The sequence below is a fragment of the Crocodylus porosus genome, unplaced genomic scaffold (genome assembly GCF_001723895.1).
Source record: "Crocodylus porosus isolate Cpor-Errol unplaced genomic scaffold, CroPor_comp1, whole genome shotgun sequence".
Taxonomy (NCBI): Eukaryota; Metazoa; Chordata; order Crocodylia; family Crocodylidae; genus Crocodylus; species Crocodylus porosus.
Window position 1 is genome coordinate 71,860,479 of NW_017728931.1, and position 17,973 is coordinate 71,878,451.

The 17,973-nt window shown below is 38.5% G+C and overlaps 1 protein-coding gene and 2 long non-coding RNA genes across 3 annotated transcripts in view; 1 reads left to right on the forward strand and 2 right to left on the reverse strand.

The window, feature by feature from the left end:
• The window catches only part of LIN7A (lin-7 homolog A, crumbs cell polarity complex component), a 58,954-nt gene that overhangs the window by 23,836 nt on the left and 17,145 nt on the right, over positions 1-17,973 (forward strand). The window contains exon 2 of the mRNA XM_019543149.1: positions 1,036-1,154. Within this exon, the coding sequence (XP_019398694.1) occupies positions 1,036-1,154 (119 nt within the window). The remainder of the gene's footprint in view (positions 1-1,035; positions 1,155-17,973) is intronic.
• Positions 851-7,576, reverse strand: LOC109315458. Its single transcript, XR_002102511.1, has 2 exons — positions 7,196-7,576; positions 851-1,798 (listed from the first exon to the last, which is right to left on the reverse strand). It is a non-coding gene; the product is annotated as an uncharacterized LOC109315458 (long non-coding RNA).
• The window catches only part of LOC109315457, a 58,706-nt gene continuing 51,007 nt past the window's right edge, over positions 10,275-17,973 (reverse strand). Inside the window, exons 2-3 of the long non-coding RNA XR_002102509.1 lie at positions 10,952-11,022; positions 10,275-10,346 (exon numbers count right to left, since the gene is read on the reverse strand). This is a non-coding gene — a long non-coding RNA (uncharacterized LOC109315457). The remainder of the gene's footprint in view (positions 10,347-10,951; positions 11,023-17,973) is intronic.

The window sequence follows — 17,973 nt, forward strand, 5'->3', positions numbered from 1 at the left end:
ACAGACAAATCAGGAAAATTCAAATCTAATTTTTTGATCCAGACCTGACTCAGTTTGGATCTCAGTCTTAATTCCTGGGTGACTAGTTTTCATTTCAAGCTCAAGAGAGCCAAAACAGAGCTCTTAATCTTCCCCCAGATCCTCCCCACTACCTCCTTTTCTTAATCTTTGTGGACAACATTATTATCCTGCTGATCACACAGACTTGTAAGTTGATTGTCTTTGATTCAGATCTCAGCTGTGGGGTTTGTTTTTTTTCATCCACCTACACCTTACATTTAAATCGTGTAGATTCTTTCTGCGCTGCATTTCTAAGAATCTCTCCATGCACACAGCTAAACTCTTTTTTAGACTCTAATAATCTTGCATCTTAATTACTGTAACATTCTTTTATCTGGCTTTACATGCAGTCTTTTGCTACAGACAGCCATCCAGAATGCTACTTCAAAGATCATTTGAATTTAAGGGCGCTGTGCTCTTATGTGTTCATTCTTCTAACAATTCTAGCAAATTACTTTCTTGCAAAAAAAAAATCTAAATTTAGGTTTAGAAAAAAAAAACATATTAATATTTAATACGTTTCATATCCATTATCCATTACATATACCTTAACTCACTCAGACTTGTGGAAAGAATGCCCCTGTACTTTATGTTGCTCTCCTCAGAACAAAAAAGAGCAGTAACCTCTCTCTTAAGTATACTAAGGTACCTTAGTTGTTTATATTTGTATCCATGTTTAAAAAATACTGTGTAAGACTGATCAATATGCACATAATGTCAAATTTCTTAACAGCAAGTATAAAGCTAATGTAATGATATATTTTGAAAATTATTAAAGTGCAGACAATCATCTTGAACCATATCTTGTCCTTTAATTGTAAGCACAAACAAAGAATAAATTCTGTATAGCTAAGATGACCTTACACTTAAAATACTGACATTCATCATTGTGCTGCTTTTCTGGAACATTAGTCATTTATCTTCCATGAAAAACATGTGGTTTTCTGACCATTATTCCTTTTTTTATCTACTCAGATGTTGCCAGAGCAATTGAATTACTGGAGAAACTTCAAGAGTCTGGGGAGGTACCAGTGCACAAGCTACAATCCCTAAAAAAAGTACTGCAGAGCGAGTTTTGTACAGCTATCAGAGAGGTATGGAACTGATATTTAGTAATTTGTTAGAGCAGTCCTAATCTAAGGGGAAATGAAGACTGTGGCTTTTGGTGCTTGGGATACAGGAGTATATTGTGCACCACATCAAGAAACAGCTGACTAGAGATCATAATGTTTCCAGAGTTTAAGACCAGTGACACTGGTCATGAGCAGTGGCATCTAGTTGCACAGTAGAAAGTTGTAGCAACTTGCTAGAGTGCTGAAAACTAGAAACATAGCTTTGCCTTCCATACTATAGTCTTTTCCCTGTTCTCAAAATCTTCCCAGTAGTAAATGGTAGATGATGCTGCTGGCCATAGAATTGCACAAAGAGCGAAAGGAATCCTCATGCCTTTAACCCACTTTATCCTCCAGTATATTCAAACAATATTTCTGATGTTGCTTCAGCAGTGACATTATAAACACTTGCTTTTGCTGTGCAATTTCTTAGACAAGAAAGTATAAATGAATGCAGTCATTCTGTTTCCTTTTGGGTTATCTGTTTAATGCCTGGCACTAATCCTCCAGTGCTGAAATCAATGAGAGTTCTATCATTTATTTCAGTGGTAGCAGGACTGAACTTCTGGGTACCAAGGCAGCAGAAATGCATTAACTGAGACTCTTCTTTTTAATGAGACTGATGGCTAGAAGGAAGAGAAAAAGGGAACAGACATTAGTTTAATAGGCAACATGATTTATTTTTAAGCAATAAGTAGTGTCTGTTTATTTTATGGAATGTATTCATTGTAGAAACCAGAGAAAGTTTTCTGTTTAAATGGCCCAGTTTTTAAAGGAACAGTTCCAACCTGTAAATAACACTATTTACTGTAAGATTCTGATATTCTGACTAGTCCTTTCATTTAACCAGCTAAATGCTTCTGTAATTGACTGAGGATCACTGGAGGTTTATTTTTCTTTATACAGCACAACTTGACACTCAAGTTGCAAAGAGGAGTTTTGCTATCTCTGTAGTACTGCCAATGAAATCCTATCACATTTATATTCATCTGCAGAAAATATTCTTGACAGAAGCAAACACAGCTTTTAAAATAGGTGCAGAGCTTAGGAAGCAGGAAAATGGCTTAGACTGTAATGTGCTATGGGTTCAGTGAACTAGGAAGGGATCTAAGTAGCCCTCAACAAGACAATCTGTAATGGCACAGGAGGGCTGTTATGGGGCATTTTGTAAAAATAACTTATACTTGGCAGACAACCTAGTTTGCTATTATATTGTACCAAGTAAATAATATTCACTTTAAGAAACTTATAATTACTTATTCACAAAACAGATGACTTTGAATGAGCAGTTAAGTAATTGTGCCTACTGTCCTAAACATGACACTTATTTGTTTCCTTTTCGTTAAATATAATACTTATATAGGGAAATTAAACTGAAAAGCTTCTTTAGTAGTGTCAATTAAGACAGTGTAAAAATCTAGTTATGATGGAAGCTTTCAAATTTATTAGGTTTAACACAAAATTAGTCATTTATTATATAGAGAGCTGAGAGCATTGGCCATAGCTAAAGTGCCCTATTACAGTTACTAACACTCTCCCAAATTTAATAATTACATAACGGAAGCTAGGCTGAAATTCTGATGTCTGCCTCAGCTTGAAGAGTTTTGGAAAGTTTCTGCAAAAATAGTCCTTCATTTCTGTGAATGATATTATGAGACACACATTGCTTTACTCATGTTAAACTTTTGCAACTGTTTTGTTGAAAACAAGCAGCATTCTTATCCATTGGAATAAAGGCTTGTTGAATTAGAAGGGTGGGGGTAGCAGTCATGTCCTTTTTTATTGTTCCCATGAATAAATACCAAAATTTAGCATAACTCTTCCATGGTACAGACCAATGTAACAATTCTGTTGATATCAAAGGATCCCTCCAGTTACAATGCAACTCAAGGGCAGACAATTATTTCAGGTGAAGGGCCAGTTAACAAGCTTTGGTGAGCTTTTGAGGGCCTCATGGGTAGCCCTGCCCCTCAACAGTTGCCCTACCCCCTGGTTGCTATCTTGGGACTGGCAGTCCTACCTGCTAACACCTGACCTTTGCCACCACAAGTCTGTTGTCCCTAGGACATGCTCCTTTTTTGGAAGGGGGTGTTTGCCATCTTAGAACCAGGAAAAAAATAAAGCATACACTAAAAGTCAAAACACCTACTACAACATATTTTAATTTTATTACAAAAAGTATTTTTGCCATGATTTCTGTTTGTGCAGTATGCATAGAGGTGATTGCATAATAACTCAAAAATAAATTCTTAGTTTTGTATATTGTGTGGTTGGGGGGGTGTATTTGCATGGGGGGGCGTGGGGGGGTGGCTGTGTCTGGTAGCACGTACCTCTGGCCAGTGCTGCACATTGTGGCAAGGGGTGCAACCTCCACTGGGCAGTCTGTCTTGGTGGTGCTCCCTGTGCACGTGCACAGCCTCTACTGGGCCTTCTCTGTCATCAGCGCTTCTCACCATGCATGCGCAGCCCCCACGCTCGCATGGAATGGGAGGAAAGCCACATGCTCTGGATGGAGCTAGTTGCCTGCACTGCTCCCTGCAGGTCTAGTGGCAGGGAAGGGAGCCAGCTCCAGCACACAGGGCTTTTTCTCCATGCCGCATGAGTGCAGAAGCTGCACGTGTGGAGGGAAGCTAGTGTTAGAGATGGCCCGGCAGAGCCTGCACATGCACATGGGGAGTGCCACCAATAGAGACAGCCTGGTGGATGATGAGCCCCTCACTGTGATATGCAGCACTGGCCAGAGCCACGCACTGCCAAGCACCAGCGCCCGCACTGGGCCCAAATGCTCTGAGTGCCCCCACCTGCTGCTGCCACTGCTTTCAAGAGCTGTGTGCCAGGAAGCAGTGTGTCCCCACACCCTCCCTCACACCCACATCCTGCCCAGCTGAACTCTGTGCTGCCATTACCAGCCTACACTCTGCACTCCCACCCAGCTGCAGCTCTGCCACTGCCACTTCCCTACCTGCTGCCCAGAGCAAGCTGGACACTGGGGAAGCTGAGCAGGTCCCTGGTGGCTGCAGCAGCAGCAGACTAATGCTGGCCGGGTGGTCCCTTCAGCCTGTAAAGTTGGGAGCAAGGCGCAATAGGGTATGTTGAGGGTGTGCGTATGCATGGGTACATTGCTACCACCCACCTGGGTGGAAGGGCTGGGCAGGGTGCAATTCCTGGGTGAATTACTGTAACCTTTTATCTGGCTTTATATGCTGTCTTGTGCTACAGACAGCCATCCAGAATGCTCCTTCAAAGATCATTTGAATTTAAGGGTGCTGTGCTAATCATTTATTCATTCTTCTAGCAATACACAAGTACTTTCTTGCAAAAAAAAAAATATATATATAAATTTAGGTTTAGAAAAGAAACCATATTAATATTTAATACATTCATCTATATTGCTATTGTCTTTTGGCTGGATCCCACACAGAGTTGGTTCATGGGCTTGCCAGCCCAATCTAACTGTGTGTTGGGACAATCTAATGTGCAGGGTGATGTTATTCAGCCCCTGGGGTTCCCCATGTATATGAAAATTTGGCTGCAGGGGAATGGCAATCAGCGTTGCTACTGCCATCACATTTCTGGATACTTGGGGAGCCATGTGGGCTGGGTGACACAGCTCCATGGTCTGGATGTGGCCCATGGGTCAAGGGTGAGCATCCCTATCGATACAGTTTAACAAGACCTTTCTTCCTTGTGGAAACAAAGATTTTACTGCTAAATTAAACAATAACAGATAATAAATGTATACTGCCTTCTCATTTCCTTCCTCAAAAAAAAGCCAATATCATTGGAATCATTTTTCTCATAAGGTTTAAAATTTATTTAAACTAAAGTCTGGCTGACAACTTACTATAGTCATGAAGTGGATGGATATACAACAGTTATCAGTATCATATGTTGTAGGACTGGAAAGAATGTATAAAACATCGATGGCCAAATCCTACTCTATCTATTAGGTGGAGCAATACAAAAGTTGGATGCGTCCTCCTCCCCCTTGCCATTTCCTTTTATCATAGAATAATAGAGAAGTAGGGCTGAAAAGGATCTCCAGAGGTCATATACCCCAATCCCTCTGCCTGAGGCAGGATCATTCCTAAAAAACCCATCCTATAAAATCCATAATCTAAAGCCTGCATAAGGCTACCCTCATCCCTGACACAACACCTAACCTGCTGCAGGTAAAGCAGGGGAACCATGGCAGCTAATGTCCTGCTTCTATGACATGTTGTCAATATACGCTGAAGAAATCCCAGGTAGAGAGTCATGCCCCTCTGCTATAGAGGAAGGCAAAAACCACAACAGTCTGTACCAATCTGACTGTGGGGTAAAATTCCTTCCTAGCTCCAAATGTAGCAATTGGTCTGGCTCTGAGTAAACAGGGAAGACCCTCCAGCCAGAAGCCTCCAGCTTTGGTCCCAAGCAGGAGCATTGGCCCACCCCAATAAAAATCCTCAGCCTTGGCTGAAGCCAACACCCAGCGCCTCAGAAGGAGGCTTAAAAATACTCTAATACATGTAGCAGAAAGTGGGGTGGGGGCACCAAGAATCATCAGAAATATCCATGGTAGAACATGAACATAACTGCACCTACATCATCCCCAGTGGCTGTCCAACCTCTTCCTGAACACCTGTAGTGATGGAGAGTCCACAGCTTCCCTGGGCAATGTGTACCACTCCCTATTCTAACAATTACATTTTTTTCCTGAGATCTGATCTAAATTTAGTTGCAACTTCAAGATATTGGTCCACATCCTCCTCTTTCTAGTGAGAGAATAGGTGTTTCCCATGTTCTTTATGGCAGCTCTTCAAGTACATGATGCTTGATGCTTTCCTGCGAGTCAGTCTTAAGGCTTAGACAGGATGTTACCAAAATATATGAATTAATGAATTTTCATGGAACTGAGCTGGGTGGAATAGGAGTGTACTTAGGTGTCTAATGGATATGAATGGGATATGGCCATTAGTTTATGAGGCAGAAAAAATAAAATATCCATCCATTATTCTGTTATTTTACAGTTTCTACCAAAACATCTGGTCATCAGCTGATAGCAGTTTTGCATGATTGGATTACTGTCAATCACTTATTATAAGGAGAAGTAGGTATAAGAAGAAAAAAAATCTGCTGCTTCTAAGTGTTTTGCATGGAATTATTTAGTGTAGCAGCATGTTGTTTCATAGAAGGGTCAACACACTAACTTGATTTATTTAAAATATGCCTTTAAAAAATCTATGTTAAAATATGTTAGATTAAAATTCAGTAAGGGGTGCTCATCTTCCCTTTAAAGGATGTTTAACAAGGCTGTGTTCTTCACTATTTCTGTCTAATATATTTGAATTATTTTAGTTAATAGCTCATTTTTATGTCTTAGTAATTTCAAACACAATAATATCAGTACTTATCCATATAAATGATGTTATTGTATCATATTTTTCTCTAGCTGGTTTAAAATGTCTTAATAAAATATACTACTTTCACCTTGATATATGTGTTTGCAAGTGTTAGGTAGCCATTTTAAGATTAGGTTGAGGTATAGATTAGGTAAGGTTATACTAAGTGATAACAATAAGGTGCTGGATGCAACCCTTATCTGTATGTTTCAGATAAGCATTCTAACATTTGGGATTTATCTCCCCCTCCCCACAAGTGTTTGAAGTGTAATGGTTTCAAGTGTTAGCTCTGCGAAACAGAAACTCTGTCTACCTTAATACAGTTTTTTTTTTAAAGCCACATGCAACCAGCTGACACCGGTGGCAACACTAATGTTTGAGTTTGGTCTTCAGTTATACTGGTGCAAATGCTTTTTTGCCAGTCGCTGGGAGCAGAATTACATTTTTCTTGTGTGAGAAAAAACAATTCAACTGGCTCTATAGCAATAGAGCCAACATTTTCACAAATGCACTCAAAATCCCTAAAAAAAGATGATGCAATTTTAAATGTACTTACGGAAAAGATTCATAGATGAAGCAGTACAATTTTCAGCATAGAAATATACTTTAATTTTAGTATGAAACCCCCTTTGCCACATTTACGTGCTAAAAATTGAAGGAAAACTTGCCAGCATAAGTAAAAGTGGCAAAAATGGGCCTTTAGCAAGGTTGTTAATAAGTGAGAATCAGGGGCAGATCCAAGGCAGGTGCTGTGGTGGTGCCATCACACCCCACTTCACCTCTGGTTTGTGTGTGCAGTGAGCTCTGCTGCTGCACCCGCTTTTCACCATTTCTTATCTACTGTTCCTGGAGGTCAATGAGGAATAAGAAAAACACGATTTAACACATACATATTTTAAACAGTCTTGTAACAGTAAATAACACAGTCTTATTTGGCAGGAGCCATCTCACATTGAAATATCCTAAAATATACAAATGTATAGAAACATAAATGCCTTCGTTTAATTTTGTATACAAAAAAGTAACAAATCTCTTTAAAAAATCTATATGACATTTAAAACTTGTTACGAAGTTGAGCTGTTCACTTTCATTTCATACCTTTATTTACCAGATAAAAAGAAAGCAGAAATAATAGGTTAAAATGATGTTCCTTTCACAGCAAAAAATGACAGATTTTATGGGGAAAAAAAATCTTGAAAATCCGTGAGATTTTTCACATGCTTACACCAAAGTTAATTAGAACCTTTGTGTTAAAAATAGTTCCAGTGACTATTCCATGTACAATTTCAGCATTTGGGTTTTAGAAATTAAGCCTGGTCTGGGCCACATTCACATTTGAAATAGAGCATCACTGTTGAATTTTGTGGTGTTGTATCAATGTAAAAGGTATGATTCTGTAAACATTCAAATCCATAACAATAATCTTATTGTTTAGTGATTCTTCCTATGCCTGAAGAAGAGTGTTTATGCCCAAAAGTTTGTAAAGAACAATTTTACCAACTATTTAATTGGTCTAATAAAAGATATCGTATTACCCAAAGAACCTTGTCTAATAAACTTATGCACTTCAGCAAATATAGGATTGAATTTCTAGTGAGAACATAATTTTACTCTAACTGTTGGCCTTTCCTCGGTTGCGGGTTGTGATACAATTATAAAAGACAAATTCAGCTAGGTTTGTCTGACCTTTATTTCTAGAGTTCTCAAGGAGTTAATGATTCTTTGAAGACATGATATATACAGCACAGAAATAAACAATTAAATAGTAATAATTCAACTAAAACTTTATATTTTTCTCTCTGGGGATATGGCAATAACTTTGTTCAGTAGTGCCTAATGATTAAAGATTAGTATCCCTAGTCTGTATTGAAAGCCTTGTTTTCCCCTCCCATGGTTGGCAAGGTTGTTTGTGATGTGAGGCAAGGGAAAAATTAGCCAAATTTGATAAGACAATTCACCTCCTCCCTTCAGCATTTAGAAATTTATGCAGCATTTAGAAATTTATGCAACTGGAATGGCTTAGGCTATAAATACAAAAAAAAGTACCACAAAAATAATGTCTCTTGAACAGTTAATGTTACTACCCCATTATGATAAAACAGGAACTTTAATTGGAAATTACACTAAATGACAATGTACAGCTGTAAGGAATGGCATTGTTTTGTGCCACAACCTTACTAGTATAAGTGATGTGGTTTTACATTGTTGCCTGTAAACATTGGATGGCACAAATGGAAATTTTGGAATGATTACTTTGCCACTAGGCAGATGGCCTTCATTAATAGCAATTATATGAATATGTGAGGCAGCCCAAGCATTATCTGAGAGGAGACATTATTAAGCTTCTGTGCAATTACTATGTCCCCATAATTTCCATGACTTCACTACAGGAGATTTAAAGCAGCTGCTGTTGTCACACTTCTTGCAGCTTAGAACTAAATACATTGATTACAAAAATGAAATACACCCAAAATGGAGACCGTATTATACCATTGATCTTTAATCAGTACTTCCTCATTGGCTTTGGACTAATTAAAGTTCAACTGTCAGAGATGACTTAATTATACATTTACTTGTAGTTGTGGTCAGCCTCCATAGTTATTCTTCTGCTGTATGCCTCCTTTCTTCTAAAGATAAATTGCAATATTCCCAAAAGGTTGCAATACTTAACAGTAAAATAACACTACCCTCTTCTTACATTAGCTAGGTTCCTTGTATGTATTTGCTAGAATTCTAGTAAATAATCCTAATTTGATTTTGTTAATTCTGTACAGGGCTTGCTGCAGTTACGTACATTCATGGGCAACAGTGCTAATAGAACATTGGCTATACAAGTTAGCTTCTAATTTGCTTTCTCTACATTACCATTGCAATTTATTGTTGTCATATCATATCTGATTATATAAAACTCTGAGGAGAAAAAAGAATATTTGTTAAAGGTTTTCAAAGCTGCTGCATCTTCATTTGAGAGATCAGCAGCCAGGTAAACTGGTGAGAAATATTTATTCCGGCAGCCCATTGGACTGTAAGGGTCAAGGACAGCATTAATATAGACTTGTATTCTTGCCTTGAAAGACCCTTAAATGGCTCTCTACTCTCACCTTCTAAAACCTTTAAGGGAATTCTTAGAAGTAGGTTTCAGTCTTTAGGTGTGGAATTTCTTCTCAAAAAGAGAAAAAAGTAGAGTCTAAATCTGCTTATTTCAACTCTGTTTTATCCACATGCGTCCCTAATATTTCAAAATAGAAACAGTGTCAATCTCACTCTCTCTTGCTTCCTTCCAAGCCAGAAAGGTAACACATGGGATGTACTCAACTAATATGATGATGGGCTCGGCTTTGGCCGCTCCTCTACATCCAGGTGCTGATTTTGGCTAGGCTTTGAGAAAGCTGTTTACATTTAGAGTACAGCTGTTATTGTCTGCATACTGCATACAAACACCAGAGCCCATACCTATTGATAAAATGCAAGGAATAAGTATTTATGGCTTCCTGGAACACTCCTCAACCAAACAGTTATTGGGAATAAGTTAAATACCATTCTCCAAATTATGGCCTGTGGATGAAAAGTGCTCCAATAGAAGCTGGATGATCACATAGTGTTGCTGTCTTCTTAGTTTCCAGCTTCTATAAATGCAGAAAAAGCATCTATGTCTAGGCCAGTATTTATTTTTAAAGGCCACCAGTTCTGGGTGCTCAGAATTTAACCATTTTCATCCTTACCTTAAGAGTTGCTGTATAAAAGCTCCCCTTGATTTCAAGTGGGCAGGAAGTGCTGAGCGCTTGAAGAAAATCTGTCCCAGGAACACAAAAATAAGTCAAATGACCTAATAGGTATTTTCATTGTTTAATTTTTTTTAATCTTATTACAATTACAAGCAATTTGAGTTGGCTTATTAAAATCTCTAGCATACCTTTCCCATCAGAATCAATATCACAGGAAGAAATGGGAGGGCGCTGCTGCTAGGATACAGCATTTCCAGAATACTAGGAACAATTTTGGCTCATTTGATACATGTCAGAGAGCATGCCAAAGTGAATGACATGACAGCATGCATTCCTGCTGCATCTGCTATGCCCTTACGGCCAGCACAGGAGGAACTGTGAGGCCACTGTCCCCTCCCTTCCAACTCTTCTGGGGTTGTTCACACTTCCTGTGAGCTCCTGACAGTCTTTAAGGTGCAGGATTTCAAAGACAAAGTTGTCTATCCCACCCTTGCACAGCAGCACTGATGCTCCTTTTCCCTTCCCTCCCACGCACACCAGTATATAGTCCCAACCCAACAGCAAGATGATGGTATAATTGGGTCTCTCCCTTAATTGTACCTGACAGTTTTACGCCAAGAGTACATGCAAGTACAGTAAGAGACATGAATACACATGGAAAAAGGACACTTACCAAGGTACAAATTAATAACAGTGGTGAGCTAACTCAAATGTCTAGTTTTGTATCTGTGCCATCTTTTATACCTGTCAAGTATTTTACAAGAGTTATAACAACACTAGTTCAAACCAAATATCAAGGCTATAACTCCAAAAATGTGATACCTTAAATTAAAATGTTTATTCTTAAATTATTTTAAAGGATATTTCATCCCTGAACCATTTATTTTTTCGCTGTCTTCATGTAAGTGTAATCATGCACTAGGATTCAGATCCATTTTTGTTTTTCGTAGTTCTTTTCCCTCCCTGAAGGAAACATTTTAATAAAATATCCTCATTTTATAAATGTTAGTTTTTATATTTTCCTATTTCTTCCATGTGTTCTGTTATTAAAACTGTGGTAGCACTTCAGGAAATTAAATGAGATTTAGTTCATTTGCAGGTTTGAGCTTTTTAGTGAGTTATCATTGCTGTTACACCAGGCAGAATGACGGCATGGTAGGGATTGTTCTGACAGCTGTGATAAACATGCAGATGTTTGTTTTTGAGAGTCATTGCTAACAGTTTTCCTGATACAAACACAAAACTCCTTATAGACTTATGAAAGATTATCATATGAAAATGCTCAAAATGCCTGCAGCCTTCCATGACCATGTGCCTTGTATTTGATCAGATATAAATGGCCAATTAAGACAGTGTCAGTCAGCTATTAAAAACTTTTTTCCTGTGAGCTCTCTGAATTCAGTAGCTGCAGGAAACAACTTCTGTAATATTAGTTCTCTACATCCTGTAAACTCTCACAGTGTATCACAGATATCCCTGCAGGGATTTAGTTTTTTTCATTCATTTCTGCTTTACTATACTCATGGGTATGCGTTTGTTTTGTCCATTTTAAAAGAGAACTTGTTTCAGTGTGTTTTAAAAAGGCACAGTTGGACATTATTTTCATCTTGGGTTATGTGTGTGCACATATGTACTGTCACTTAGTGCACATGTGTATTATCAGAAGAATTACTCAACCAATGTCATAGACCAGAGGTGACCAACTTGTGACACAAATGGCCATAAGTGGCACAGGCAGGCTCTGTGTGTGACATGTAGCCAACAGAGTAGGAAGCAGAAAGCAGAGCAGCAGACTGGGTAGGGGGCACAGGGCAGGGAGCAGAAAGAACAGTAGGAGATGAGACAGGGGAAGGGGATCAGAGTGACACTCAGGGCTAATTTGTAGCACACCTGCCAAAAAGGTTGTCCCCCACTATCATAACCTGTAACATTCCTAATACCAATTCCCCATTTGCTCAAGTGACAAATAGTTACGCTTGTAGAAGAAGAGTGCTTAAGCTTTTCACTTCACTGCCATGAAATTCCAAAAGGGTAGGGCATGCAGCAAAGTGGAAACCAAGTCATTCTTAGATGATCCTGAATGTTTTGGTAGCAAGGTTGCTCAACATTTTACACAGTTTGAAAAAAGTGCCCCCTGAAACTCTCAGTCCCCTATTCTGAGTTGTGCAAAATAGCTTCTGTCCCAATTCATGTGATCACACACACAAAAATGCCATTTTCTAGTACCTGTATCTTGATATTAGGAAACAGCGCTTTAAATTAAGCTACTGCACAATAAGTGCACATATGTAGACGGTGATGCTTTACTGTACATTAGTCTAAAGTGCAGTAAAGTGCATGTGTAGCCCACAAAGTGTTTTTAGGAGTTGTATGAGAGTTGTATTTGCTGTGATGCATGAAAGTGGAAAACAAAGCTAAGTGCTTTAAAGGCTTTATACCAAAAATTAGAACTATGAATGAACACTAACATACATCATGCTTTTGCTTCATGCAAGTTCACACAGAAGTTCTGGCTAGACATCACTTTAAACCAAAGTGTGAAACATAACCCTCTTACCTTACAGTTGTAGCTCTTCAGTCTGAAATACTAAAATTTCACCTGGGACTCTCTGTATTAATAAAATTGCAAACAATTCCAGGCACCCAGTTTCCAGGGTGCCCCTGCAAATATATTCTTCAGCTTCCTTACAATCCAAGGAGGAGATCCCCCAGTTCCTCCAAATAGCCCTTTTCAGCTACTATGACACTCATTTTGAGATATCGGGATAAGAGCTCAATATTGTAGGGTATATATCTGGCTTTATAAGATTTTCTTTAGAGAGACAGACCAAAAGAAATTAGAAGTGTGATATATTTTACTTTTCTTTCTCTTAAATTAAAGCTTCTATTAATATGCATGCCATATTAGTCAGTACAAGCTAGTAAGACTATTACACTCCCTGAATTTGACAGCACTTCACTAGGTTTTATTCTTTTTTTTTTCTTTTTAAATAAATGGTCATATATATACATGATTTGATAGCAACTACTATGCATTCCATTACTTCAACTCATTGATGATATTTCATTATAGTTAACAGTTTACCTTTATGTCAGTGCAAATATTCTGCCTACAGTCCTTTAACATTACTTAGAAAATGCCTGGAAGGGATATTTATGTTCTATGCAAAGATAAATGTTTTAATTTAAAATAGAAGCATTGATTTCTTGCTTTAGCTGAACATTTATATTATTTCTGTTGGGTGGAAGAAAATGCATGAACAACTATAGTCCATTTCTTTTCCACCCTGAAGTGACAAAACAAGACACGACATGTTAAATTGATCTGAGATGGCACAGACTGTCTCTTGCACTGATTGGTTTGTCATGGTCACCATAGGACACTATTTTCAAAGCCTCTTATTACAGTAAATATCCCTAAAGATTCCCTTAGGCACTTGTAAATAAAAAGCTGCACCTTTGTCATCATCTTTATTTAGGACATGTTGCCTAAGCCCACGTACAGAACATTACACTTTTAATGGTATAAGTGATCGGAAACTGGTCTATACCCATAACAGAACAGAAGTTTGGCAAACGTAGACTGGTTTAAAAATAGTGGAATCAAGTCTAGGATTTGCATTCCCCTTCCCACCTCCTTTCACCAAAGGGCAAATGTGTGTTCTGTTTGCTACCCATCTAAACTATGCCACTTACAGAAAACCGTGCAACTTGGACTGATTTCACCTACTGCTTTTTGAATGTCTGTATCTAGCCTAAAGAACTGTAACAATAGTGAATCATATAAAACATTCTAAAAAGAAAAAAAAATCCTCTTGAATTTATAAGAATAGCAGTGAATTAAAAGTCTTTCATCGGAAGGTTTTATTACATATGTTTGGATTTGCAAAAAGATATAAAATCTTTTCCTTGATGCATACTATGTGTTGAACCAAAAGCTTTTTTTCTCACTTGTGAGAATTTAAAAAATGATTTCATTTACCTTGGGAACAAAAAACATTTTCAGTTTATCTGTGTATAAAAGAAAAACAACAGAATGGATTCTTTGTGCAGAACACATCTCTAGATACCTAAATTGGTAATGAGATAATGTAGCTAAGGAGATACAGACATATTTATAGGCTCCCCTGTATGTTTTGTATATGATACAAGAATAGGTAATCAGTACCCTCTGTAAGTCTACAGGGTTTATTGGGACACGTACAGTTAATCCTTTTATTGCTGTTTAACTTAATAATGTAAAAGTCATTTAGATGTATATTTTATTCTCCTCAGTTTCAAATTATGTTAAACATTATGTAACGATCAAATATGGAAATTGGATTTACTATTGTATCAAGCTGGTATTCAACATTAACATCATCTGTTGCTTGCAGTGATAGAGTTCAAACTACATGAGAGAGGTTTTTTACTTTAAATAAATATTACAGATTTCATGATCACCCTGGTAATGTTTATGATGCTTTAGAAGATGCCATTTTAAATATCCTGTCTTTTAAAATCTTTGCAATCCTCTCAGATTTTTTTAAGTTCCTCCTTTACATAACTGATCATAGTGTTATCCAACCTAGCTCAATGGCATACTGTTCTCTCACCAAGGTGCAAATTAATTACCTATATAATTGCTACCTCAGCCTGCCACAGGCACCTTGATAACCACCAAGTGTATGATTATCCATTAGTTTGTCATATCTGAACTATATAATGAATATCTTAAATACATTGTCAGTAAATGTTCCTGAATTTGGAATACAGTATTTTAGCTAATTCTCAGCACAATTCACTGCCATACTAGTTCATTAACTCAAATATATGCTGCTAGTGTGTGGCTAGCAACAACATTTGTAGCTGTGCAAGGAGAGATAATGAAGATAATCAAATCTCATGCTTAAAGACAAAAGCAGGCCTGAGGGTATTAAGAAAGTACATGATTATATAATTGGCTAGGTACATTACAGGTTTTGAAGCAATTTAGTGCCAGGGATGGAAGGGGCCATAAGGTCTTCTGTTCAAACCCTTTGTACAGATGTAAACAACTATAAAGAATACTGCTTTACTGTAGCAAAATAGCAATTTGATCTGGTGTGACAAATCCTGTGTTCCTACAGCATAATGATTAGAGATAGTACTGAACAGCTACCTGAAGCAATACTGGTTAGGTTTAATCCATTTTATACCTGGTTTAACACCAGCAAAAGTGATTTCACACTAATCACTCGTTCAGTCATCTCAATAGTTGGTTCTCCTGGGATTTTTGGTTTTTAAGATTAAGAACAAATGACTGCAGTAGGCTCGCATTATGTGAATGTTTGCATTGTTTTCAATAAGGTTAGGATTTCCCCCTAAGCATAGAGAAGCAATATGTTTTGGCCTGTGCATTTTATCTGTCTCATCCCTATAGACACTACTTTTCTGAACTGTTTTTGTACTGCTTATATTCTGCTGATAGAATCAATCTTCTACTTTTAGAAAGTGTCTAGCGAAGATTCTCTAAACTTGACCTCTTTCTTCATTGTATTAGAAATACAACTGTGTATCTTTAGTATAGTATACATATAAAATATATTGTGCATTTGTATTCAGTGTGATATTTGTATGAAGAAACAAGTTATTTATATAGAAAACCATTGCATATCTGATCCAGCACAGGCATTTTGTAGGCTTTTCCTTACAGAGTTGGAAACAGCTAGAGACCAACAGTTTCTTTCAGAATAGACAATACACAAAAGAAAGCAATTCTCTATCCAATTTGCATGGGAAAAGATGACTCAGCTTATGCCTTTTGCTCAAAATAATAAGAATTGAGAAAATCCTATGGCTTTGTAAGAGAAGTACAGAACTCAATTGCTATGTAATATGGTCTTGCAGAAATTACACTGAATTCCTATAGAGGAGGGTTCTTAGCAATTCTAACCAGACCTATGTTTCACCATTTCTGTTCCAAGCACTGTCCTTCTGTCCTGCCAAGCAGCCTGTGAATCCCAGTTTCTATGCCCTAAACAGGGCATCTACAAAAACAAAGACAGGAGAGTCTGCCTTCTCTAATCCTAAACAATAAATACTGAAGGTCACTGAAGGGGATCACAGTTTACATCTAAGTCTTCCTTCTCCCTTTTCTGCCTAGTCTTCACTACATCTTGTAGTCAAAAACTCCCAGTTCATAAAAAATCTCTTACCATAGCATTGGAACTCCATCACCTCCTATTTTTCCGTCCATGGCCGAAGACTTAGAGGTAAACATAATAAGAAAAAATGTCATATCTGTATTTTTGGGGAAGGGTGAAAAGGGAGGCTTAGGGACAAGAAAATATATAACAAGAAAAAAACGAAGTGGGTAGAAAGTAACAGGTATTGGCAGATTTAGTTTTATGCCACTTACCTGATTATATGGGGTCTCACTGTTATATGGGCCCTCTTGTTCCTTATCCTGACTGCCATCCTCTACTCCCTATCCTGAGTCATGGCTGACTGACAGATCTCAGCAAAAAAGATTCTTTAATATTTGCTTCTAATATCCCTCCTTCAGATCTTTCTTGAAATTTGCCTTTTACCTCTATAACCTTCCTCCCTGGGCCACAAGGGTGCTCGGAGGTCACAGATACTCGCAAGATAATTTTTAAATGGATTTATACAGTTCAAGGCAGTCACTAGGGACACCTATACATGTGCTCCAGGGTTGGCATTTTAATTCATGCAGCTCCCAAAAGGAGCCCCCTGGGAGCTGCTATAGTTGAAACGTCCTCAGCATCTTCTGTATTCAGCATTCCTCACTTCAAAATGGCGGGGACACTAACTAAAGCTAGTCAAATGAGCTTTAGTTAAAGCATCCTGCTGCCATTTTGAAATGTGGGGATGCTGAATACATGAGATGATGCAGCACACTTAATAGAGTATACTCTTCTTTCTGCTGGGCTTTAGAAAATGAAAAGGATTCCCCCACCAACATCCAGCATCCCTTCCCCTCTCTGCCCTCCCTCCAACAGAGGGGATGTACTAGGCCACCGTTCTCCTTCCTGGGTGCCTGAGTTTAGGCTTCTGACTTCCTATTCAGGCTATTGAGGGCTTGTCTGTGCAAGTTGCGTTTGCTAGTGCATGTGAACTCCACTTGTGGCCCCAGTGAGTGCCATCACTCTTTGCAAGGGGAGCAGCTGCAGTGTACTCTGTGCATGCACCAGCAGGTCAGTACAAAGCGGCCAGTGCACTTTGCCTCTCACACTGCTTCCCGAGCCGTGACTTCCCCGGCCAGCCAAGCCCGCAGAAAAGCAATTCTGTTTTCCTAGGTAGTGGCATTGGCGAGCTCTGGGCCTTGCTGCTCTTTGGCCTCCGGGGTGGAAACAGGCGTCCAGATCCCTGTTTCCCTGCAGCACTTGGGGAATTCCTGCCTGGGCCGATGGGTTGAGTTTAGGGAGGGAAGGCAGTGAATTATTTGCCCTATCTCCATCTGCTGGACCTGGATGACCTCAGAAGTGGAAACAAAGTGGGGGAACCTGTTTTGTTTCATGACATTTATCAAGGTCCCAATCATTATGGATGAATACTGAAGGTCACTGAAGGGGATCACAGTTTACATCTAAGTCTTCCCAATCATTATGGATTGGGACCTTGATAGATCCACAATTCAAAAAGGATGTAGAGAAGTTTGAGAGAGTCCAGAGAAGAGCCACGCGCATGATCAGAGGTCAGGAAAACAGACCT